Here is a 27,197-nt window from a genome sequence, read left to right as displayed (position 1 = left end):
TCATGGGTATTACCTTATCATGATAATTTTAAGATGCTCAGACAAGTAACAAAATTTGATTGGCTAATTAGCTGTAATGTGCATTCATTCTGCCACTGCTAGAACAGTTGAAAAGCTGTGTTTCGTCTTCCTAGAAGCGACATGAGTTAGGTGATATTGATCTCGGCAGTAGAATCAGTGCCAACTGCGAATGAGTTCAAATGGTTTGCCATTCAAAGAGAAGACTATCAGTAATAGCGCAGCAACCAATCAAAGCGCATGCCTCCATGGGTGCAGGGAAAATAACAGACTCGTGTTATGCGACTCCCCATCTGCACACAGCAATGTCCTTCAAGGACACGGCAGACTTCCAAGTGATTGGTAAGGTCTCTACAAAGTGGTTCGGTGCCCCCTTGCTGCCCCCTTTGACTTCAATGCCCACTGAAGGAAGGCAAACACCCCTCAGGGGGCGCTTCCGCCCCCATTGAGAAACACTGCTCTACATCATCCCCATCAAGCACTCCCTGAACAGGTACACCATGGGGTTAGATCCAGAGTAAAGGTTCCTCTGCATCATCCCCATCAAACACTCCTTGAACAGGTACACCATGGGGTTAGATCCAGAGTAAAGGTTCCTCTGCATCATCCTCATCAAACACTCCTTGAACAGGTACACCATGGGGTTAGATCCAGAGTAAAGGTTCCTCTGGATCATTCCCATCAAACACTCCTTGAACAGGTACACCATGGGGTTAGATCCAGAGTAAAGGTTCCTCTGCATCATCCTCATCAAACACTCCCTGAACAGGTACACCATGGGGTTAGATCCAGAGTAAAGGTTCTTCTGCATCATCCCCATCAAGAACTCCCTGGACAGGTACACTATGGAGTTAGATCCAGAGTAAAGGTTCCTCTGCATCATTCCCATCAAGAACTCCTAGGATAGGGATTGCATAATGGGGTGACCTACCCCTTTAACCCCAATGACGGCTGTCAGTTCCTGCTCCACTAAATGTCACAAGCCGCAGCAAACCTCCCCTAATCGCGGATTGGTCTTTTAGAAGGGAGCCGCCCCTTTTACGATTTTATATTGGACAATGTCACTTGACAGGCGGTTGAATGCGACAATCGTATTGGTCAATTCCTCCATCACTCACCGACAAATTGTTACTTCCTGCCATGCAGTGACACAAGGTTCTGGGAACAGCTTGATTCAGAAGGTGAGTGTTGGGGAGGCAGGATATTTAAACAGTGAGAATTTTACCTAAATCGATCTTAAAGTACTTAGAAGTTATAACTAAAATTAGACGTTGAATCCATAAGGCTCCAGTAATTATTGTAGAATGTAGAAATGAATCTCTTCCTCCTTTGCCACCCTGAGTTCTGTCTTATGTCCTACAATGTCCTTATGTTGTAATTAACTCTCCATTTATCTCGTTGCTACTAGCTGTCTCATCTACTTCTGTAACAGTAATAATAGCATTTAGTTATGCCTGGTTGTTAGCACTCACTTGTTCTTGAATCAGGTAAGGGATTGCAAGTTAGTTCTGGTTTGTTACTTGCAATGTACAGGGTACAGTTTTTGTGTTGATTGGAGCTGGGAAACTGAGTGCAAATTATGCTGATTTGATGTAATTAACCTGGTGTTTTGGATTTCTGCCTGTCAATATATATGTGCATGTACAAATGTAAAATTTTCCATGAACCATTACAACTGATTGGTGTTAGAATGACAGTTATTTTTTATATTTTTAATTATTACATGGTTCAATTTTATTAATAAAGCTGTAATTTAATTATGAAGTTCTTGTGATGTGGGCGTCTTGGCTCTATTCCTGCTGAAGGGCTTTTGCCTGAAACGTTGATTTTCCAGCTCCTTGGATGCTGCCTGACCTGCTGTGCTTTTCCAGCACCATTCTAATCTATCTCTGGCAAGGCCAACCTTTGAAATTCATCCTTTAATTGCCCTCAAGTTGGTCGACCACCACCACCACGCCAGACCCCCTCAAAACGTTTCAAGAAGCTAGCCCAGACACTAACTTTGCTAGTTATTTTAAGCAGGTGTAAAGTGGATAAATTCTGTTTTGTTAAAAAACTACAAGATTACTGAATGAAATGCAAACAAAAGAGAATGGAAGATGGAATAACTTAATCTATCTGACCCAACAGATCATCTCACTTAATAATGCTGTTCCAAATACTTGCAACAATCTGCATGGTGCCTCAGTGATCAGCATTGCTGCCTCACAGCACCAGGGTCCCAGGCTCAATTCCAGCCTCTGGCAACTGTCTGTGGAGTTTGCACATTCTCCCCTTGTCTGCGTGGGTTTCCTCCCGGTGCTCAGGTTTCATCCCACAGTCCAAAGATGTGCAGGTTAGGGTGAATTGGCCATGCTAGATTGTCCATAGTGTTAGGTGCATTAGTCAGAGAGAAATGGGTGTGGGTGGGTTACTCTTTGGAGGGTCGGTGTGGACTTGCTGGGCCGAAGGGCCTGTTTCCACATTGTAGAGAATCTAAACTAATCCCCATAAACACCCCTTAGCACAAAAGGTAGAATCAAACACAGGGTCTTACAGGAGCGATGTCACAAAGAGAGGACCAGCTTGGACCTGCTTCTTCGGGTCCAGTATCTTCAAATACTACTGAGCTAAAACCAAACCAAAGCAGAGAAAAGCTCAGCTGGGAGAACTGGCCGCTCATTTTTCATTGTACAAGTGTATTTTTTTTAAACTTACAAGCCTTTTGCCTGAACTAGTATCTGTTAGCTATAATAAAATTGCTACTAAAACCATTGAAAGCCAGACTTTTCAGAATCACTGCTTTTTTGACCTCTCTGGGGAAAGAAAATGGTTGAGGACAGCATTAAAGGAGCAGCATCATCACCACCCCCTCCACCAGAAAAACCCATCACTATCCAAAGACAGCTTAATCTTAAAATGGGCTTAATCTTAAACTGTTAGTACTCTACAACACCCATATACATTACATTGACTATAATCATGCAAACATGCACTACTACATTTGTTCAGTCTGTCTTACTCCTGCCACCGACTGCCTCTGCCTCTGTCTCTGTTTCTCATTCAAGTCTCGACAATGCGTCGGCAATCATGTTTTCTCTTCCTGCCACATGCACAATTTTCAACTTGAATGGCTGTAGCAACAAACTGCATCTAAACATTGTGGCATTTTTGTCCTTGAATTTTTCCACAAGCTTCAATGGGTTTTGATCAATGGATATGATCATCTCACATACGTTACTCTGTAACATAAACCATGAAATGTTGTAATGCCAATGCCAAGCTCAAGGTTTCCTTCTCAACTGTGGAATATTTCTGCTGATGAATGTTCAGTTTCCTATCTTGTTGTCTTCTTGTAAAAGCACAGCACCGACACACTCATCACTTGCATTGATAGCCACCTTGAATGGCTTTGCATAATTAGGTCTGGCTAATACTGGGGCAGTGGTTAACACAGCTCTCAGGCTGTCAAATGCTTTCTGACAGTCCACTGTCCATTGAAACTTCGTGACTTTCTTTAGCAATTCAGTAAATGGAGCAGCCACCCTGCTAAAATGTGGTATGAATTTTCAATAAGATCCCAGGAATCGTAGTACTGCTCTTTCTGCCGATGGTATGGGAAACTCCCCAGTTACATTTGTTTTTACATTCTGTGTCCAATGACTTGGGCTTTGGCAAATTCATTTTTAGTCAGGTTTATCACCAGGCCTACCTTCCAAAGTCTGGCAAACAATTCTGATAAATGTTGCAAATGTTCCTTCCATGTGTGACTAAAAACCACCAGGTTTTCTCTATATATGACATAGTTGGGCAGTTCGGCAATGACCTTTTTGGTTAGTCTCTGAAATGTGACTGGCACACTTTTTTTTTCATACCAAAGCACATGATTTTAAGTTGATACAGTCCATATAGCATTATAAAAGCCAAAATTGTCTTTGCTCTTTCAGAAAATGTACTTGGAGCATCATCTGAGCAAGTCCAACTTAGACATATAAGTTGCTTGTTCCACTTTACAAACAGTTTTCCAAACGTGGAGTTGGATATGCATCAGTCTTTGTGACGGTATTGATGTTGCAATAGTCAATACGTAATCGTTGGGTACCATCTGGTTTTTGGCACTATTACTATGGGTGAGCTCCAATCACTGTAACTCACTTTGATTATGTTGTCTTAGAGCATGTGTTCAATCTCCTTTTGAACCTGTGCCAACTTTAGAGAGCTATGCCTGTAAGGATGTTGCTTAATCGGAACAACATCTATATCTGTGTCATGCGTGCTTAGGTTAGTATTTCCCAGCTTATTTCCACATATCTCCCCATGTGATAGTAATAACTCTTTCAGGTCATTTTGATTTTCCTCTGGAAGATAACTCAGCAATTTATCCCAATTTTTGACAACTTCTTCATTGTCCAATTTATTTTGAGGAATATCCAATTCAGAATCCTCTGAAATTGGTTCTTCACTCTGTTGTAATCATTAACACATTCTCCTCTTGCTTTCCTTCCCTTACGAAATACCTTTTGAACATGACACACTGAGATTTCTTTCTGTCTGAAGTCATGATCAAATAATTTACCTCACTCAATTTCCTCTTGATGTGATACGGTCCATGAAACCTTCCTTTTAAAGGTTCACCTGTTATTAAAAGTATCATAACACCTTATTTCTGATAGCAGAATTGAGTTTTTGATTTCTTTTATGCTTCCTGTTTCATCGTATACTGTGATACTTTTAAACGCTGTCCAGCCAACTCCCCTGCTCTATTTAATCGTTTCCTAATTGTTTGACACAATTCAGAGACCACATATTTGAACTCTGACTTACCAATTTCTCCTTAATCAGTTTTAGCGGTCCTCTCACTTCATGCGCAAAAACTAATTAAAATGGACTGAATTTGGTTGATTCATTTGGTACATCTATGATGGCAAAACGTACAAAGCGAATTCCCTTATCTTAGTTGTCTGGATAGTCTTGACTATAAGCCCTCAACATGGTCTTTAATACTTGATGCTACCATTTGAGCGCTCCCTGCAATTCTGGATGGTATGCAGTGGATTTGCATTATTTTACTCCTAAGCTGTCCATTACATCAAAATTATTCAAGAAAGTAAAGTCTGACTTTTGATCTGATTGTATCTCTGAGTAGTCCGTATCTAGTGAAAAATTTGACTAATTCCTCTACAATCCTTTGATCTGTAATAATGCATAATGGAACGGACTCTGGAATTTTGATGGACACATCCATCATTGTTAACAAATACTGATTCCCACTTTTTGTGCAGAACACCTACCTCAAGCAATCAGTTAAGACTCTTACAAACGGTTCCTCAAATGCAGGAAAAGGTATTAAAGGTTTTATTATTGCCTGTGGTTTTCCAATTACCCGACATGTATGACATGTCTGGCAAAATTCAACTACATCCTTGTATTTTAGTTTGTTTTTCTCACGCCTAAATGACCCCTTAGTGGTAGCTCATGTGTCATGCTCAACACCCCCATTCTATAACCCATTGACAATATGGCTTGATGAACTTCTGCCCTTTTCTCATCTGCCTGAATATGTGATGGTCTCCATTTCCTCATTAAGATATAATTTTTAAGATAATAACATTCAAGAACACATTCTGATTCTTTTTGTGAATACCTTTTGATACAGTTGCTTTAAATTTTAATCTTCCTGCTGTAACTCAGTTAATTTATCTGAGCTAAAGATGTCAGTTTTGACATCTGTTTGCTCCTGGTTTGTGTCAACCATCTGATCAAATAGAGTCGCTGTTAATTCCACGTCAACTTGCTCATCTGCACTCTTTTTAACCTCTCCTGTGTCAACTGGTGATTCATTCCTCCCTCATGGAATACAGAGAGAACTAGCCATTTGGATACAGAACTGGCTCAAAGAGAGGGGGGTGGTGGTGGAGGGTTGTTTTTCAGATTGGAGGTCTGTGACCAATGGAGTGCCACAAGGATTGGTGCTGGGCCCTCTACTTTTTGTCATTTACATAAATGATTTGGATGCGAGCATAAGCGGTACAGTTAGTAAGTTTGCAGATGACACCAAAATTGGAGGTGTAGTGGACAGCGAAGAGGGTTACCTCCAGATTACAACAGGATCTGGATCAGATAGGCCAATGGGCTGAGAAGTGGCAGATGGAGTTTAATTCAGATAAATGCGAGGTGCTGCATTTTGGGAAAGCAAATCTTAGCAGGATATCAGAAAGACGTTGTGAAACTTGAAAGGGTTCAGAAAAGATTCACAAGGATGTTGCCAGGGTTGGAGGATCTGAGCTACAGGGAGAGGCTGAACAGGCTGGGGCTGTTTTCCCTGGAGCGTTGGAGGGTGAGGGGAGACCTTTTATAGAGGCTTACAAAATTGAGGGGCATGGATAGGGTAAATAGGCAAAGTCTTTTCCCTAGAGTTGAGGAGTCCAGAACTAAAGGGCATAGGTTTAGGGTGAGTGGGGAAAGATATAAGAGACCTAAGGGGCAACATTTTCATGCAGGGGGTGGTACGTGTATGGAATGAGCTGCCAGAGGATGTGGTGGAGGCTGGTACAATTGCAACATTTAAGAGGCATTTGGATGGATATATGAATAGGAAGGGTTTGGAGGGATATGAGCTGGGTGCTGGCAGGTGGGACTAGTGGGTTGGGATATCTGGTCGGCATGGACGGGTTGGACCGAAGGGTCTGTTTCCATGTTGTACATCTCTATGACTCTAATTAGCAGACAGGCGGAGGTTGGAGCTGTCTCCTTCTGTAAGGAAAGCAGAAACAATTACAGCAATAGCTTAGCATTTAAAACTTACTGGAAACACCATCAGAATTTTTAGAGATGGCTAAAGTTCAATTGAAAATAAAGCAGCTAGAGTTGGAGGCAAAAGACAGGTAAATGGTAACAGAAATGAAACGGTTTGCATTACAATCAAAAGCAGAACAGAGAGAAAAGAAGAAAGAGAGAGAGTTTGAAATTCAGAAATTGGCACTTCGACAGTTGTTCAAAAATTCACTTTCTGATGTAATGAGAACTCGTGTGGAAGAGCAGAGAGTTAAAACAGCAAGATTAGCAGTTGAAATAGCCAGTGATAATGAATTAGTCCATAAATCAATGTTTGGTTTCCAAAATCAATTTCAATTCGTGGGCAAGAAACTGGGGAAAAGAGAAATTCTTGTTTGGAAAGGGAAAGGTAGATCTCCGTGAAGGTCATAAGGATAGCTTACCACAGGGTATAAAGGAAACCCTTTGAAGAGGAAAGAGGTTAAAAAGCTACAGTGTTTTCACTGCTATAAAGTAGGCCTCATGAAATCAGTGTTGGTGGGTTAGGAAAAGGACAGGGCAACCAGATGTGGGTAAACAGGATAAGCCAGCGAATTTTGCTTTAGTGGTAACGGATAGCACAAAGGTGACTAGAAATCTGCACCAGAACGTATAACATGGTCAGAGGTTGGTTAAGGAGGAAGTGCTAGGTCTTATTAAACCATATACTGTACCTGCAAAGGTAAAGTTTACTCGCAAAGGCCAGAAGCAGCAGGTAACTAGGTTACAGTCTTAAAAGATACATGATCCTCTCAATCTGTGATGTTGAAAGATGAAGAGACGTACCTCTGAAGGTCTATTGCCAGAAAAGGTACACTTAACAGGGATTCACAGTGAGACAAGTGCTCATTATACAGAATGAGATTAGAATGTCCAGTGAAGTGTGCAGACGTCGTGGTAGGAGAACTGGACAAACTCTCAGCTCCAGGAATACAATTTGTCCTTGCTATTGATATAGCTGGCTCACAAGTAGGAGTGTTGCTTACTGTGATTGAAAAGCCAGTGGAAACTCAGGCAACTGAACTATTGTAGGACACATCCTGAGATTTTTCTGAACTGTGTGGTAAAGAGGTCACAAAGTCACCATAGGGTCATGGAGATCTACAGCATAGAAACAGACCCTTCGGTCCAACCCGTCCATGCCGACCAGATATCTCAACCCAATCTAGGCCCACCTGCCAGCACCCGGCCCATATCCCTCCAAACCCTTCCTATTATATACCCATAATGTGCCCATTCATATACCCATTCGTAATGCCTCTTAAATGTTGCAATTGTACCAGCCTCCACCACATCCTCTGGCAGCTCATTCCATACACGTACCATCCTGTACGTGAAAAAGTTGCCCCTTGGATCTCTTTCCTCTCTCACCCTAAACCTATGCCCTCTAGTTCTGGGCTCCCCAACCCCTGGGACAAGACTTGGGATAAATAGACAATCATAATTTTGTAAACCCCTATAAGGTCACCCCTCCGCCTCCGACGCTCCAGGGAAAACAGCCCCAGCCTGTTCAGCCTCTCCCTGTAGCTCAGATCCTCCAACCCTGGCACCTTCCTTGTAAATCTTTTCTGAACACTTTCAAGTTTCAGAACCTCTTTCAACAGTGGCCTAACCAATGTCCTGTACAGCCTCAACATGACCTCCCAACTCCTGTACTCAATACTCTGACCAATAAAGGAAAGCATACCAAATGCCTTCTTCACTATCCTATCTACCTGTGACCCCACTTTCAAGGAGCTATGAACCTGCACTCCAAGGTCTCTTTGTTCAGCAACACTCCCTAGGACGTTACCATGAAGTGTATAAGTCCTGCTAAGATTTGTTTTCCCAAAATGCAGCACCTTACATTTATCTGAATTAAACTCCATCTGCCACTTCTCAGCCCATTGGCCCATCTGGTCCAGATCCTGTTGTAATCTGAGGTAACCCTCTTCGCTGTCCACTACACCTCCAATTTTGGTGTCATCTGCAAACTTATGAACTGTTCTTCCTTATGCTCATATCCAAATCATGTATGTAAATGACGAATAGTAGAGGGCCCAGCACCGATTCTTGTAGCACTCCACTGGTCACAGGCCTCCAGTCTGAAAAACAACCCTCTGTCTTCTACCTTTGAGCCAGTTCTGTATCCAAATGGCTAGATCTCATGGAATACAGGGAGAACTAACCTTGCTAATCAGTCTCCCATGGGGAACCTTGTTGAACGCCTTACTGAAGTCCATATAGATCACATTCTACTGCTCCGTCCTCATCAATCTTTTTTGTTACTACTTCAAAAAACTCCTATCAAGTTTGTGAGACATGATTTCCCACGCACAAAGCCATGTTGACTATCCCAAATCAGTTCTTGCCTTTCCAAAAACATGTACATCCTGTCCCTCAGGATTCTCTCCAACAACTTGCCCACCACTGAGGTCAGGCTCACTGGTCTGTAGTTCCCTGGCTTGTCTTTACCGTCCTTCTTAAACAGTGGCACCATGTTTGCCAACCTCCAGTCTTACGGCACCTCACCTGTGACTATCGATGATACAGTTATCTCAGCAAGAGGCCCAGCAATCACTTCTCTAGCTTTCCAGAGTTCTCTGGTACACCTGATCAGATCCTGGGGATTTATCCACCCGGAACCGTTCCAGCAGTTTATTCTTAATCTCCTTTTGCAAAATCCCCAAAGTCATTTCTTCTACCCCCCAAAAACCTCTTAGTGATTGCAAGAGGCATTGCTATCCCGAGCACTGTTTAAACCAATTGAATTCAACACCCAGAATAAAAGACACTAACACCCAACATTCGCTGCCTTCGAGTCCAACAACCCTAATCCCAATTTGGAACTGTAGAACAAATCTCACAAAGAGCTCTCAATTTATGGACCAGGCCAGACCCCTCAACTTTTTAAAAAAGTAGCCCAGACCCTAACTTTGCAAGTTGTTTTAAGCAGGTGTAGCACGGATATTCTAAGAGGGATGCAGTTGGTCAAACCACGTAGTTTTAAACAAAACATAATTTATTTACAAGATTAATGAATGAAACACAAACAAAAGAGAACACAATACCGAATAAGTTACCTATCCATCTCACCAGATCGTTCTAACTTAACGGTGCTGTTCCAAAATACTTGCAACAAACCCCATAAGCACCCCTTGGCACAAAAGGTAGAATCAAACACCGGGGTCGTGCGAGAGAGAGAGAGAGCAAGAGCAAAAAAAACCCAGGGTCCAGCAGCTTCATATACTACTGTGCTCAAACCAAACCAAACCAGGGAAAAGCTGAGCTGGGAGAACCAGCTACTCCCTTTTCATTGTACGAGTGTTTTTCTTTTAAACTTGAACGCCTTTTGTCTGAGGCAATATCTGCTCGCTATAATCAAACTGGCCCTAAAATCCTTCAAACCTTGCCTTTTCGGAATTGCTGCTTTTACAACCTCTCTGAAATAAAGCCAAAGACAGCGGAGCTTTGCTAAAGGAGCGGCATCATCACAAGGTGTTGAGTTACCTTCTTGAACTGCTAAAGTGCAGACACCCTTAGTGCTGTTGGTGGGGCATAGTTCCAAACATTTGACCCAGTGACCCTGGAAGAATAATTATGCTTCCAGTTCTGGATGGTATGTGACGTTGAGGAGAATTTGCAGGTAGTGATGTTCTGTCATATCTGTAGACCTCCTCTTTCATGGCGGTAGAGGTTGTGGGTTTTGATGAAGCAGCTAAAGATGGTTGGGTTGAGAACATTACCCTGAGATTCACCTGCAGTGATGTTCTGGAACTGAGTTGATTGTCCTCCAGGACAGTGAAGAAGGTTATCTAAGAGTACAAAAGGATCCTGATCAATTAGGCCAGTGGGCTGAGAAAAGGCAGGTAGAATTTAATTCTGATAAATGTGATGTGTTGCATTTGGTAAGAGAAACCACAGCAGGGCTTTCAGAGTTAATGGTAGGGCCCTTGAGAGTGTTGTTGCACAGAGAGATCTAGGGATGTAGGTACATAGTTCCTTTTAAAAGTATCGTCACAAGTAGACAGGGTGATGAAGAAGGCGCTTGGCACATTTGTCATCCTTGGTTAGAGTTGGGACATCATGTTACAGCTGCACAAGACATTGGTAAGTCCACATTTGGAGTACTGCATGCAATTCTAGTCCTTCTGCTATAGGAAGGATGTTAGTGAGAGTGCAAAGTTTGAGGCTAGATAGGCTGGGGTATTTTTCCCTAGAGCTGAAAATGTGTTGCTGGAAAAGCACAGCAGGTCAGGCAGCATCCAAGGAGCAGGAGAATCGACGTTTCGGGCATGAGCCTTTCTTCAAGAAGGCTCATGCCCAAAACGTCGATTCTCCTGCTCCTTGGATGCTGCCTGACCTGCTGCGCTTTTCCAGCAACACATTTTCAGCTCTGATCTGCAGTCCTGACTTTCTCCTATTTTTTTTTCCCTAGAGCGTGGGAGGCAGAGGGATGATCTTTTATAAAGGTTTGTAAAATCATGAAGGGCATAGATAAAGCGAATAGCCAAGGTATTTCCCTCAGAATTGGGGTGTCCAAAACTAGACGGCATAGTTTAAGGTGAGAAGGAAAGATTTAAAACGGACCTGAGAGACAACCTTTTCACACAAAGGATGGTGCATGTATGAGATGAACTGCCAGAAGAGGTGATAGAGGTGGGTACAATTACAACATCCAAAAGACATTTGGACAGGTATGTAAATACGAAGGGTTTAGAGGGATATGGATCAAACGCAGGCAAATGGAAACCTGGTTGCCACGGATGAGTTGGGCTGAAGGGTCTGTTTCTCTGTTGTATGACTCTATTACTCTGTAACCGCATCTTCCTAAGTGCTAAGTATGACTCCAACTGGTGGTCAGTTTTCCCAATGATTCTCAATGACTTCAAGCCTGCCAGGGTTCCTTGGTGCTATACTTGGTCAAATCCTGCCTTAATGTTGAAGGCAGTCACTTGCATCTCACCTCCTTGCATTCATTTCCTTAGTTTTAATTTGGACCTAGGCTGTAAGCGATTTAGTGGTCTAGCAGAATGCAAACTGTATCCCCCTGGCTAAATACATGAGGCATGAAAGCACTGTCTGTTACTGCTTATTGTCACTTATATAAATGATTTAGATGTGAGCATAGAAGTTATGGTTAGTAATTGTGCACATGAGACCAAAAGCCAAGAAGGTTACCTCCAAAATACAACGCATCTTGATCAGGGCTGAAGAGTGACAGTTGTGAGGTGCTGTATTTTGGAAAAGCAAATCAGGCAGGACTTGTACACCTTAATGGTAAGGTCCTGGGGAGTGCTACTGAACAAAGACTGTGGAGTGCAAGTTCATAGTTCCTTGAAAGTAGGGTTGCAGAGGGACAGGATAGTGAAGAATGTGTTTGACATGCTTGCCTTTGTTGGTTAATGCATTGAGAATAAGAGTTGAGGTGTCATGTTGCAGCTGTACAGGACACTGGTTAGACCACTTTTGGAATACTGTGTTCAGTTCTGGTCTCCCTGCTGTAGGAATGATGTTGTAAATCTTTTCTGAGCCCTTCCAAGTTTCACAAGGATGTTGCCAGGGTTGGAGGATTTGAGCTATGGGGGAGGCTGAATAGGCTGGAGCTATTTTCTCTGGAGCGCTGGAGGCTGCCATGGATAGACTATATAGGCAAAGTCTCTTCCCAGGGTGGGAGAGTCCAAAACTCAAGGGCATAGGTTTAAGATGAGAGAGGAAAGATTTAAAAGGGACCTAAGGGGCAATGTTTTCACACAAAGGGTGGTGTGTGTATGAATTGAGCTGCCAGAGGAAGTAGTGAAGGCTGGTACAATTACAACATTTAAAAGACATCTGGATGGGTAAATGAATAGGAAGGGCTGAGAGGGACAAGGGCCAAATGCTGGCAAATGAGACTAGATTTATTAAGGACATCTGGTCAGCATGGACAAATTGGACTGAAGGGTCTGTTTCCATGCCTATCTATGACTTTCTTTGTGTGTGAATTGGTCAGGAAGTAATTGTCTGCATTGGATTTGCTTTGCTTTTTCAAAAGAGGACCCACCTGGCAGTCTTTACACATTGTCAGCTAGATGCCAGTGTTATAGCTTACAACAAAATAGACGTAACACATAAAAAGCATTTTTAGTAAGCGTCCAGTCCAGCATATGTGAGTAACTTGAATCTCATTTCTTGAAAATTGCATCCCAGAGTAAACAACACTGAACCGTATACTTGGGCCAGTGGTGCACCTTCAAAAACATGCCTTATTCTTGGGTGATGTCCATTTGAAAAGCCTCCATTTGATGTGAGATAATGAGTGAAAACTTTTTGTCCTCCCTGTTTCAATCTGAAGGTTTGGCCAGATTTTAGTGAAATGATTTTGAAATAAAATTTTTGAAGCTTGCACACAGGAATGTTTAAACACAAATTACACTGTCTGTCTGGTTCAGCTGACTTTTTTCCTTTGTCTTTTACTGCTGAAATGAGTGAAGCTGTATTTCGAAAACAATATTTTTGGCTGAAACTTCCAATGCTGTGCTGGGAGTGTTGGACTACCAGAGGTTTCGCTGTTTGGAGGCAAGTTTAAATCTAGGCCCCGTCTTCACTTTTTAGATGGAATGTGAAAAAGTCCAATAGCACTCTTTGAAAGAAGACCACAGTATTCTGCCCACTATCTCAACCAACTGCACTGAAACAGGTTTCCCTGTGCAGTGATAAAATACCATTGTGTTTCCTACAATACAGAACTGGCTGCGCATTGGGAGAAGTTCATTGATTGTAAAGCGCTTTGTGAAAGTCGCAATATAAATTTGGTGTCTTTACGATGAATAATTTCATGAATTATTTGAATTGTGACCTCCTGTGCTTTTTGGAAAAAAAACTAGTCTATGACTCTCTGCAAAAATAAATGTATGGATCTCCTGTGACCTTCCTCGCTATGAGCTGGAGGAACACTTGGACTGTAAAAGGAAATGTGAACCGTGCATTTAAAATGTTAAAATAAATACACAGAATTGGATTGAATGGGGGCGCTGAGAGCACTACAAGTGGGGTGATTTCTTTTAGTTGAAAGGGCCATGCTGTCCTTGAAGGGAAAGTGCTTTCTTTTATCATTCTGATTCCTACAGCCAGCCAGTCTCGCGATGCTAAAGGGAGGTATTTGCATGAGCTGTAAATTGGAATCATTTTGCTAATAAAGGTTTTGGGTGGGGGGGGTGGGGCCGGTGGTGTTAGTCGAGTCCCTACCCCTGGACCGAGGGGTTTGGGTTCAAGTCCCACCTGCTCCAGTGATATGTAATAACATCTCTAGATTAGAAGAATAGGTTGAACTTTTTTTGAAAAAAAACTTACAAGCTGCTGATTATGATACACATTAGCTTGACTTTGATCGGTTTTTATCCAGGACGTGAGCATTAAGGATCCACTTCCAAGTTAACAAAGAGTAAACTGTAAGTGAAGATGCACCCAGATCTATCTCCACACCTGCATACAGAGGAATGCAACATTATCATACAGCGTCTCAAACAGTGTCATAGAGAAGTGAGTATGATTTCAAGCAGTAATTTTTTTTTTCACTTCTGGAATGTTGTCTCCAATGTTTTCAATGAAATCCTGGGCATGATTTGCAGACACTTTTTTTTAATTAAAAAAATTGGAAAAGGCATGCTTTGAAGTGAGAACCCATCTCATTCATGTTCTTCTTAAAAATTACATTGCTCCCAGTTCGGAAGAGGATGGAATATTCCATTGTTCTAGCTTGGCATTGACAAAGTGGGAAAATGTGCCAATCTGATTTTTTTTTATCTCCAAATTTTTGTATTTTTTAAACTTATTTATATATTTATATTTATTGATTTTTATAAAAATTCGAACAAACCTCCCAAAACAATTTAAAAAAATAATTTTAATTGTTTCATCTACACAGTACCCTGTTTAGTTTCATTTCCCCAACACACTGTCACGCGTATAACTACGTTTTGTTTTCATTCTCTGTCCTCTTGGCTCTTTGTAAAGTTTCACTCTTCCTTCTCTGTGTTTCCTTGGGAGGCCAGCGTATCTGTCCTGTCACACTACAGGCTACAGAGTGTAAACTCTGAGGATACAGAGTTGATTTGAATTCCAAGCCAGAGACTGAAGTATGAAATTAGACTTCGGTCCCTTTCTAGTTACTGTAATTGGTTTAGTTAGAGATTGCGATATTACATAAATTTGCCTTCTAATTACTGGCACCTAGTGATGCAGAAGTCTGTTGTAAAACTGTTTCAAAACTACAATAATCAAAGTAACTGAAGAATTACCCTCTAAATAGGTACTATATCAAAATAAATCTTTGACAGTGTTATGGACTAGGCCAGACCACTCAAAACATCGTTAAGCAGGCAGCCCAGATAATAACTTTGCAATTTGTTTTGGTAAGTGTACAATAAAGATTACCCAGATTAAGTTAGTGAGGTTGTCTACCAGGTTTAAAACAGACAAAAAAAATTGATTCACAAAATTACACAATGAAACATGAAGAATAGGGTAAAGAACCCCTACAGAATTCCATCTATCCAAACTAGACTTAATTTGCTGTTCTGAATATACACCACAGTCCCAATAAGCACTCCTCCTCTTCCCCCCCCCCCCCTTAAAACAGTACGAGAAAAGGGTCAGATGCTTACAGGTTGAAGTTCGAAGGGAAGACGAGAGCGAGCCCGTTCACACAGTGCATTGTTGAACTCCCAACTAGTTCTGGACTGAATTAAACTGCTCAGCTAGAGAGCTGACCACTCCCCTTTCATTATACAGGTCACTTCTAAAACCTGACCACTTTGGCCTGAAGTTTCATCTGTTTATGTATTTTAAAAAGCCTCTCAGTACCCTTTTAATCTCTACCAAACCAGATTAATCGACACAGAACAGTTTATTACCCCTCTGCAAAGAAACCAAGGACATAGTAAGGGCGGCACGTTGTACAGTGGTTAGCACTGCTGCCTCACAGCGCCAGAGACCCGGGTTCAATTCCCACCTCAGTCTGTGTGGAGTTTGCACATTCTCCCTGTGTCTGCGTGGGTTTGCTCCGGTTTCCTCCCACAATCCAAAAATATGCAGTTTAAGTGAATTGACCATGCTAAATTGACCGTAGTGTTAGGTGAAGGGGTAACTGTAGGGGAATGGGTCTGGGTGGGTTGCTCTTCGGTGGGTCGGTGTGGACTTGTTGGACCGAAGGGCCTGTTTCCACACTGTAAGTAATCTAATCTAATCATAGTATCCTTGAGAAAAGGAACAGCTTTTAGAAGAAAAAACAGCTTTGTGACAATAGGAACTTATTGGATTCTAATGTCACTGGCGTAAGTAATGCAAGTCCCACTTGTTGCAAAGTCGTCTTTAAACAATTACCCCCCCCCCCCTTTCAAGTCTTCTGTGTCTGTGTGTAATTGCCAATTGCGATTTATATTGATTAGCTATGTGGTTTTACCTACTACATGTGGACTGCAGCAGTTCAAGAAGGCAGCTCATCACCTTCTCAAGGGCAGCAAGGAACAGGCAATAAATACTGGCCCAGCCAGCGACGCTCACATTCCATGAGTAAATATTTAAAGAAAAAGCTCTTTATCCTGCACTTTAATTGGACCATTAAAATGCCCTTTTCAAGAGAAAGTTTGTATATTTTTCATGATGTCACAGCGGCAATATATCTTCAAGGTGACCTTCCACTTTTCCCATATGTTCTGTCTTTCTAAGTCAATCACTTCTTCACTGCCTCATGCCCAGTCACTTTTGCATTGAGTTTACAGCAGGAGCAAACCATTCAGTCAAATGAGTCTATGCTGGTGTGTCTGCTACACTGGAGCCTCCACCACCACTTCTTTTAAATATTTATGACACATCTCTGGGGCCTGAACCCTTGACTCTTGGTCTAGGGGTAGGGACACACACACACACTGCACCATCAGAGCCCCTTTCGTTCACCAGGACTCGTCTGGGGATGCTACTTTTAAACCTATTAAAGATTAACATTCTCCTCCTGTCAGCCTCATTTACTTGTTGAGCTTTGCTTTCCATTCACTTGTGATAATCACTCGAGGTAGTGAATTCCACATTCAAAGAATCATTGAATCCCTACAGTGCAAGTAGAGGCCATTTGGCCCATTTAGTCTGCACTAACCCTCTGAAGAGCATCTCACCTGCTCACCCTGTTCCCATAACCCTGCATTTACCATGGCTAACCCAGCTAGCCTGGACACTAAGGGGCAATTTAGCATAGCCAATCCACCTAACCTGCACGTCCTTGGATTGTGAGAGGAAACTGGAACACCTGGCAGACACACATGCCGACACTAGAAGAATGTGCAAACTCTACACAGTCACTCAAGGCTAGAGTTGAACCCTAACCCTGACGCTGGTGCTGTGGGGCAGCAGTGCTAACCACTGAGCTACTTGTTCCAACCATTCACATTTTGAGAAGGGGCCTTTTTATTCACTGCTGGAGTTATGTACAGGCCTTCAAATGGTAGTCAGGAGCTGGGGTGCAAGATACATCAGGAGACAGAAAAGATGTGTAGGAAAAGCAAAGTTACACTGATCATGGGGAATTTAAAAATGTAGGTGGATTGGGAAAATCGGGCTAGTAGTGGATTGCAAGAAAAGGAATTTGTGGAATGTTTACAAGATGGCTTTTGGAGCAGCTTGTGGTGGAGCCTACTAGGGAATAGACAATACTAGATTTAATGTTGTGCAATGAGGCAGACTTGATAAAGGAGCTTGAGGTGAAGGAATCCTTCGGAGGTAGCGATCACAATGATTGAATTTACTGTGCAATTTAAGAGGGAAAAGATAGAACCAGAGCTAATAGTGTTACAGCTGAATAAAGGCAACTACAGAGGCATAAGGGAGGAGCTGGGTAGAATTGACTGGGAGAGGAGCCTAGCAGGAAAGACAGTGGAACTGCAATGGCAGGAGTTTCTGGGAGTATTTTAGGAGACACGGCGGAGATTCATCCTGAGGAAAATGAAGCATGGTACAGGGAGGATGAGGTGACCATGGCTGACTAGGGAAGTCAGGGACAGCATAAAAGAGAAAGCAAATGTGGCGAAGGGCAGTGGTAAACCAGAGAATTAGAAAGCTTACAAATACCAGTAGAGGGCAAAAAATAGAGAACTAAGGAGGGAGAAGATTAAATATGAGTAAGCTAGCCTGTAATATAAAGGAAGACTGTAAGAGTTTCTTTAGGTATATAAAGGGCAAAAGTGGGCATTGGGCCACTAGAAAATGATGCTGGAGAGATAGTAGTGGAGAACAAGGAAGTGGCTGAGGAACTGAATAATTACTTCGTCAGTCTTCACCGTGGAAGACACTCGTATTATCCCAAAGATTCAGGAGAGTGAGGGGGCAGAGCTGAGTACAGTGGCCATCACCAAGGAGAAGGTACTAGAAAAACCTGAATGGGTTGCAGGTGGATAAATCACCTGGACCAGATGGACTACACCCTAGAGTTCTAAGGGAGATGACTAAAGAGATAGTTGGGGCATTGCTGGTGATCTTTCATGAATCACTCGAGTCAGAGAGTACCAGAAGACTGGAAAACCACTAACGTGACACCTGTTTAAAAAGGAAGTAAGGCAGAAGACAGAAAATTATAGACCAATTAACCTCACCTTGGTCATGAGTAAGGTCCTGGAATCCATTGTGAAGGATGAGATTTCTGAATACTTGGAAGTGTATGGTTAAATATGGCGAAGTCAGCATGGTTTCTTCAAGGGGAGGTCTTACCTAACAAATCTGCTAGAATTCTTTGAGGAAGTAACTTACAGGTTAGCCCAAGGAAAGCCAATGGACGTTAGCTACCTGGACTTCAAGAAGACCTTCGACAAGGTCCCGCACAGGAGGTTACTGAGTAAGCTAAGGGCCCATGGTGTTAGGGGCAAGGTGCTAGCATGGATGGAAGCTTGACTGTCTGGCAGAAAGCAGAGAGTGGGTATAAAGGGGCCCTTCTCAAGATGGCAGCCGGTGACAAGTGGTGTTCTGCAAGGCTCAGTGTTGGGTTCACAAATTTTCACTTCATACATTAATGATCTGGATGAAGGAACTGAGGGCTTTCTGGCTATGCTTGCAGATGATACAAAGATAGGTAGAGGGATGTGTAACATTGAGGTGGCAGTGAGACTGCAGAAGGATTTGGACAGGTGAGGAGAGTAGGTATATTGGCAGATGGAGTACATTGTGGAAAATTGAGGTCATGCACTTTGGTAGGAAGAATAGAAGCATGGGCTATTTTCTAAATGAGTAGAAAATTCAGAAGTCTGAAGTGCAAGGAGACTTGGGAGTTCTAGACCAGGATTCTCTCAAGGTAAACTTGCAGGTTGAGTCACTAGTGAGGGAGGCAAATGCAATGTTGGCATTTATTTTGAGAAGACTTGAATTTAAAAGCAGGGATGTACTTTGAAACTTTATAAGGCTCTGGTGAGACCACATTTGGAGTATTATGTGCAGTTTTGGGCCCCATATTTCAGGAAGGATGCACTGACCCTGGAGCATGTTCAGAGAAGGTTCATAAGAATGGTCCCAGGAATGAAAAGCTTAATGTATGAGGAATGTTTGAGGACTCTGGGTTTATACTCAAAGGAGTTTAGAAAGATGAGGCGGGGAGGGGGGGAGGGATCTAATTGAAACATAGACCACTGAATAGCCTGGACAGAGTGGGTGCTGGGAAGATGTTTGATAGGAGGGATTAGGATCTGAGGGCACAGCCTTGGAGTAAAGGGAAGATTTTTTAGAATGGAGATAAGGAGAAATTTCTTCAGCCAGAGAGTGGTGAATCTATGGAATTCATTTCCACAGAAGGCCATGGCGGCCAGGTCATTGAGTGTATATATAAGACTGAGATAGATTCTTGAATATCAAGGGTTACGGGGAGAAAGTGAGAGAATGGGAAGGAGAAACTTATCAGCAGAGCAGACTTGATGGGCTGAATGGCCTAGTTTCAGCTCCTGTGTCTTGTGGTCTTAAATGTAATCAGCATTGTGAATTAGTCTGGAACAGGAGAGCTGATTTCCTGGGTTCTGAGCAGGGAAAACCCAGCAACTGGAGTCTTTTTTTTTTTTCTTTTTTGACTTTGGCCTTTGCTTTTAAGTTTTTGTACAGACAGTACTAAAACAATATGCGGTGAGAGTTGGGGGCACAGGACAGGAATAGCTTCAGAATGTAAGGCCATTAAATAAATTTACAAAGTTCAGAATTTACAGCAGGAACTGGAGTAGGCCATTCAACCCCTCTGGTCTGTGCCATTGGATCAGAGCTGACCTGCACCAAAATCCCAAACCCTGATTCATATCCCTCGATACTCCTGTTAAACTCAAATCCACTGGCATCAGTTTTGTGAATTCCGTTTGAACCCCAACATCTACAGCCTTGGAGGGAGGGAGGTGTAAATTTAACATGTCCTTTGGGTGGACAAAGTGCTTTCTGACACTTTTCCTTTGATAACCCCCCTCCCCCCCCGTAAATGGTCTTGTTCCAGTTTGAATGAGATGCCACCTCTCTCGTCCTGGATGTCCCCACCAGAAGGAACTGTTCCCCTGCATCTCCGCGCTTTTAGTTTGAAACGTCTTCATCAGACCATTCCCTCGAGCTTTTGAACTCACTGACACATTCCCTCCTGCACCCATCATACCACTTAGCCATCACCTCTTGTTTGTCCCATTTTTATTTTGGTTCCCAACCGAAGTCCCTACACAACATGTAAATATTTTCTATTCAACCTGTTCAGAGATGTTATTAACTGGGCCTCCTGGCTCAGAGGTGGGAACACTACCATTGCACCTCAACCCTATCTGAGTGATGGATTCACTGCATCTTTTTAAGTACTTAGTATTTGGTTCAAAATATGTCCAGGCTTTACAAATTTAAAATCTTTAAAAATTGCGCCAAAGTAAGTGCAGCAATCGGTCTGCATAATTGTTAATAGAATCTAGTCAAAAGTAACACTTCTAACATGTTTCAAAAGAAAATAATTGTCAGTTAATGTGGGACACCTCATCTCATTCAAAATCATTCATTTATGTACTGTGGACCTATTTTGTTTTAAACTCTGTCCACTGAACGCAATGTAGGCAGGTTGGTGTGGACTTGTTGGGCCGAAGGGCCTGTTTGCACACTAAGTAGTCTTAGTCTTAGTCTTAACCTTGATGTTCTGTGACAAGGCTTGCACAGGGCCATTGACTATGTTGTAGTTGTCTTCCCAAAGTAACGTTACTCACCACGGTTAGCTAGCATGGCCAGTGTTGCAATTTTTAATGTCTATCCTTTCACTTCTACAGCATAGCTTCCTGAAGTTTTTGGGAAAATGTAATGATATTGACCGAGAGATGAGGCGTTGCTTAGAGCTAGAGGTAAGGTGATCTTCAAAGTTGGACTTGGAGGTGCCAGTGTTGGACTGGGGTGGACAAAGTTTTTTTTAAAAAAATCACACAACACTAGGTTATAGTTCAACAGGCTTTTTTGGATTGCTGCTCCTTCATCAGGTGGTTGTGGAGAATAAGATTGTGATCACAGAATGTATAGCCAAAAGGAGTGCAGTGTCATGGTGATGTGATACATTAAATAATTTTAGATGAAGTCTTTCATCTTTTATAATGGGATATGCTGGTTTCTGTACTTTTGATATGTAAATCCCAGAACTTCTTTTAAGTTGAATTCTCAAGATGGCTTAGCTTTTTATACAATAGGTGTGAAGTCAGTCTGTGTCCCATTGCATTGAATTTTGCTCAAAAACTGCAAGGATCCATGTAAAATTCTTAAAACAATGCAGAGGGTTTGTCAGTCTGACATAGCATTGGGACACATACAGACGTCACACCTGTTGTTAGAAAAGCTGAGCTATCTTGAGAATGTAATTTAAAAGAAGTTCTAGGATTTACGTATCAACAGAAACCAGCGCATCCCATCATAAAGGATAAAAGTTTAAATCTAAAATTGTTGAAATGTATCACATCTCCATGACACTGGACTCCTTTTTGGCTATAAATTCTGTGATCGTGATCTTATTCTCCACAACCACCTGATGAAGGAGCGTCACTCCGAAAGCTCGTGCTTCCAAATAAACCTGTTGGACTATAACCTGATGTTGTGATTTTTAACTTTCGAGTTGGAGATTGTTGTTTTGCTCGTTATTGGTACAGACCCTCCTTTTATTTCCTCTTGTCCACATAAACACATTAGTCCTCTTCCAGGGTTCTGTCCCTGTCTCTTGTTTTCTCTTTTACTGTTCTTCGGATCAGACTACAGTACAGAAGAGACCCTTCAGCCCATAAAATCTGTATTGCCAAAAATATACCACTACCTACACTAGTCCCACTTTCCAACACTAGGCCTGTAAACTTGAATGTTATGATACTTCAAGTGCTCATCTAAGTACTTTTTTTTTACGAGATTGTGACATTTCCTGCCTCAGCTACCCTCCCAGGCAGTGTACTCCATACTGCCACTACTGTCTGGGTGAAAAAGATTTTCCTCAAATCTCCTACCTATAACTTTAAAATTATGCCCCTTTGTTATTGATCCTTTAAGGGGAACAGCTGTTTTCAGTTCCTTGCTCCTCATAATCTTATTCGCCATGATCCGATTCCCTCTCAAACCCCTTTGTTCCAAAGAAAACAACCCAAGCTTATCCAGTCTGTCTTCGCTGAAATGCTCCATCCTAAGCAACGTCCTGGTGAATCTCCATTGTACTCCTTCCTATGGTGCGGTGTCCAGAACTGCAGACTGTACTCCAGCTGTGGCCTGACTAATGTTCTGCACAGCTCTGATATGATCTCCCTGCTCTTCTTTGTACAACCTCAAGCCTGTCTTCTAGTTTAATGTTAGAGAATGTTTGTTTGTTTCACACAATCGTAAGTGTAGTGATTAGAATGAGGGCCAGGTAAATTTCATTGACTGTGAGGTCCCTGATTTGGCCTGGATTAACAGTCCCAATCAGGGAGCCCTGACTGACTGATATAAACAGAAGTCTCAGAATCTTCTAACTCTAGAGACTGGCTTTGAGATTTCTGATCATGTGTAAATAAAGGGTAACTTGGTGATGGGATACTGGCTTCTGCACACTTATTTCAGTAAGACTACAGACCACATGCTCTGTGATGTGCAAGTTCCAACCTCCTAGCAGAACTCTGGCACGTGACCACTGAAGTCACAGCTGACCTCCGAGGCTCATCTACAAATGCATGAAGGTCTGAGCCTTCACTCAGAAACAATTTACACCTGCTTGTGCCTTTACTCTGACCTATTAGCTGTCACTTCCGTGATGACCTGTAATCTGAGACTGCCTGGCTGTGCATGAGTAGAGATACCTTTCTGTGCAGCTCTAGCTGGTTCTGAATGACACTGACTCATCTGTGTACATTCAGATTTGCTGACTATGGGTTGTGAGTCAGCAATGGCTGCCTTCGCGCTCTGACTGACTTCTGAAGGTGAATTTGTTTTTGAAATCTATGTAAGAAAGGATACACTTGCCGTAGGGTTATTTCTTCCTCCAGTTTGCAGAAGGTTGAATAGGAGTGGGGGCCAGCAAAGGAAGTAATTATTTCTTTGTAAGAGTTTGAGAGAATAATGGTGATACATTAATTTCTGTAGATTTGGGAACTGGGGGATTGCTATATGGATAAATGGATTCATTTTCTCCCATCTTGGCAGTCTCATTCTTCACCAGCCCTGATATTGATTTTAGAAAAGATTCTACTACAGATATTAAAAAAAAATTGTAGTGAAGAACTTTGGAAACCCTAGAGGGGATGTGGGGGAAAGCAATATAAATATTGTTCTCCTCCCTGTAATGGGTTCTTCATGATCTGATCAAAATGATTACAAGATACGTACACTTTGATATAAAGCAAATTTACCAGCTTAATCTACTTTCGATTATATGCAAACTAATGAGTGTGTCTATTAAATTAAATTTAGCCATATTTCCCCAAGTGGGTCTTGCTGCCCTTTGCCCATCAGAAACTCCTGGGTGATGGCTGACACTTGGAGTTCTATCTCCGTTTCCATGGCACCAGTCTCATGTAGCCCAGCCTGATGGTGAAAGGTTCTGAATCTGATACTACCTACTGTTGTGGAGAAAGTGAGGTCTGCAGATGCTGGAGATCAGAGCTGAAAATGTGTTGCTGGAAAAGCGCAGCAGGTCAGGCAGTATCCAGGGAACAGGAGAATCGACGTTTCGGGCATAAGAATGGCTTATGCCCGAAACGTCGATTCTCCTGTTCCCTGGATGCTGCCTGACCTGCTGCGCTTTTCCAGCAACACATTTTCAGCTACTACCTACTGTTGCTGTTCGGAGTGCTATCACCGGAGGACTTGAGTACGGGGTAGTGAAGTCTTGCCTCTATTTCAGTATAGGACTTGGTTAGCCTCCATCTCGGATAGAGAGACAGAGGCTATAAAGAGGGAATGTAGTGTTAGGTTTAAAAATGATATCTCCATTTCAGTTGCCAGTAAATGATTAACACTTAGTGATGTGGTTTGGAGATATCATTTTTAAACCTAACACTACATTCCCTTTTTTTTTTTCCCCCTTGCTCTCCCTCCAGAAGGAGTTGACGCTTTTTTGATTTTTGGTGTGTGATTCATCTAGTGCTTCTGAGTACTTTAGCCCAAGTGCCAGCTCTACATTTGTAATGTTAGGAAGTGGTAGCTACCAGGCTTTGTGACATTACAGCCCTCTCCCTGCCTGTTACTAGCTGGCACCTTGGTCACTTTGCAAGCCCCCAATCCATGTTGAATTCAAATGCTGATTCATTGTGAATCTTAATCATCGCCCTCTCCCCCTCTCTGGTATTTGAAGTCATAGGAATGGGAGTAGGCCATTCAGCCCCTTTTTAGCATGTTCTGCCATTCAAATGAGATAATGATTTGACTTGTTGCCAAACTCCATCTCCCTGCCTTGGGCAATGCAGTGGCTCAGTGATCAGCATTGCTGCCTCACTGTGCCAGGGACCCAGGTTGGATTCCAGCCTCTAGTGACTGTCTGTGTGGAGTTTGCACATTCTCCCCATGTCTGTGTGAGTTTCCTGGGTGCTCTGGTTTCCTCCCACTGTACAAAGGTATGCATGTTATGTGATTGGGCAATTTAGCGTGGCCATAGTGTTCAGGGATGTGTAGGTTAGATGCATTAGTCAGGGGTAAATGTAGAATAATAGGGTAGTGGACTCTTCGGAGGGTCAGTGTGGACTTGTTGTGCCAAGTAGTCTGCCTCCACTCTGTAGGGGCTGTATTCTATACTCCTAACCCTGAATATCTTTGCTGAACAAAAATATATCTATCTCTGATTTAAACTGATCTAGCATCCACTGTTATGTGGAAGAGTTTTCAAACGTCTACCATTGGTTGTGTGTAGAAGTGCTTCCTAACATCTCTCCTGAATGGTCTGCCCCTACTTATAGAATCCCCAAACAGCAGAAATTGCTGATCTTTTATCTATCCTGTCTTTTCCTGTTTGGCCTTCGAACAATCTCGGGGGTATGCCCCGAGGATTCGTGCTGTGTATAATCTCCAGTTTCCAGATGAACTGGTGGGTTTTTGCTTTCAGATCAGGTGCAAACTCTAAAGCTGCCCTTTTTGTTTTCCCCCACCTCATCCCAACAGGTAAAGGCTAAGAGAGCCAGAAGCAGAGAACACGCTGCCAGGATACAACGCCGACTGAATTCATCTTCCGAGTAACTGTTTCCTGTCAGGTGGAGTGCTCGAATTCACTGGGCTGTGAACTGGCCTCTCAAAGCTGCCTAAGGCCACTTGGACATTTTACACAAACCATTGTCAGTTGGACTGATTTTTGTTGTTTCGATATTTTTGCATTTCTCTGGCAAAAGTATTCTCATTTTTGATATTTATACCTGACTGTTGGATTGGTCGAGTGTTTAGATCTTACATAAGCGGATTGTTACATAATCTGCAATGCTTAAACTCTGCAGTCTTCATTCTGCTACAGTGAAACGTGTTGTCTTCACTTCCCTCCCCTGACTAGGGATGAACACTGGTACCACACTGACCCACAGCTTGATCACAGACCATTCTTACACTGACACCTGGTGGGCATTGAACATGTTGCAATGGAAGGGTGATGTATAAATTTTTAACAACTTGATCACGATTGTTTGATGATTTAAGACTTTGGAGTAGGTAGTAATTTTAGAAATTTTCAAATGAATAAAATTCATGTTTGAATTTTTAAAAAAGTATTTTCTAAAATAAATTGGTACAATATCCACGCCACCGAATGGATTATAAGAATGAACAGAGAACAGTACAGCACAGGAACAGGCCCTTTGACCCCACCATATCTGTGCCAACCATGATACCATTCTAAACTAATCCCATCTGCCTGCACATGGTCTGTATCCCTCTATTCCCTGCCTGTTCATGTGTCTGTCTAAATGTTTCTTAAATGTTGCTATTGTATCAGTTTTTACCATCTTCCCTGGCAATGCGCTCTAGGCATCTACCACCTACTGTTGTCAAAAAAGACATTCCTTGCACATCTCCTTTTTAAACTTTCCCATCTCTCACTTCAAACCTATGCCCCATAGTATTTAATATTTCCACTTTGAGAGAAGTCTCTGACTATCCACCCTATCCATGACTGTCATAATTTTACATGTTTCTAATAGGCCGTCCCTCAGCCTTTTGATCCTGTGGAGAAAACAATCCAGGTTTGTCCAACTTCTCATTTATAGCTAATACATGCCAAACCAAGCAACACCCTGGTAGACTTCTTTTGACCCCTCCAAAGCCTCCACATCCTTCCTATGGTGGCGACTAGAACTGCACATGCTATTCCAAGTGTGGTCTAATTAAAATTCAGTCCTTCAAAGCTTTTCTATCTTCCCTGGCAATGTGCTGTAGGCATCTACCACCTACTGTTGTCAAAAAAAAGACTTAGGTTCTGCCTAATTTGTGTATAACTTTGTTTAATTTCCTCCATTCCATAATCCCTCACTCCTCATGCCTAGCAATCTATCATTAATTTTAAAGCTTTTAAGTCCTCATTTTATCAATTTCCACTGATGTTGTATAAAATGCATCAGTGACACGAACTGCTGAACATTCTACTGACCTTGGCAGAGAGGGAGTTGAACTGGTCAGTCACATCCAAACACCTAATCTACTGTGTCGGTTACACTTGATGTGGTCTCCTCTACATTGAGGAGACAGGACACCAACTTGCAGAATGTTTCAGAGAACATCTCCGGAACACATGCACCGATCAACCCCACTGCCCTATGGCCGAATACTTCAACTCCTCCTTTCACTCCCCCCAAAGACATGCAAGTCTGGGACCTCCTTCACTGTCAAATCCTAGCTACCTGACACCTGGAGGAAGAACACCTCGCTTTCTGTCTTGGGACCCTCCAACCACACGGAATCGACCTCGATTTCACCAATTTCCTCAT

General features: G+C 42.4%; 1 protein-coding gene across 4 annotated transcripts; it reads left to right on the top strand.

Moving 5' to 3' along the window:
* Positions 1 to 1,115: 1,115 nt before the first annotated feature.
* cmc2 (C-x(9)-C motif containing 2) lies at positions 1,116 to 26,084 on the top strand. 4 transcript variants are annotated; one of them, XM_043706578.1, is made up of 5 exons: positions 1,181 to 1,199; positions 3,945 to 4,127; positions 14,174 to 14,310; positions 21,072 to 21,143; positions 25,393 to 26,084. In XM_043706578.1, exons 3-5 carry the CDS (start codon positions 14,230 to 14,232, stop codon positions 25,465 to 25,467), a joined length of 228 nt encoding a protein of 75 aa, XP_043562513.1. In that variant the 5' UTR covers positions 1,181 to 1,199; positions 3,945 to 4,127; positions 14,174 to 14,229; the 3' UTR covers positions 25,468 to 26,084. The 4 variants fall into 4 exon arrangements, with proteins under 4 accessions (XP_043562512.1, XP_043562513.1, XP_043562514.1 ...); XM_043706577.1 differs by lacking the exon at positions 3,945 to 4,127 and having other exon boundaries at positions 1,116 to 1,199; XM_043706579.1 differs by lacking the exons at positions 1,181 to 1,199; positions 3,945 to 4,127 and adding an exon at positions 1,239 to 1,505.
* Positions 26,085 to 27,197: the final 1,113 nt, after the last annotated feature.

This window comes from Chiloscyllium plagiosum, chromosome 17, assembly GCF_004010195.1.
Source record: "Chiloscyllium plagiosum isolate BGI_BamShark_2017 chromosome 17, ASM401019v2, whole genome shotgun sequence".
Lineage (NCBI taxonomy): Eukaryota > Metazoa > Chordata > Chondrichthyes > Orectolobiformes > Hemiscylliidae > Chiloscyllium > Chiloscyllium plagiosum.
The sequence above is the reverse complement of the archived record's forward strand: the minus strand, read 5'-3'. Positions and strand labels throughout refer to the sequence as shown.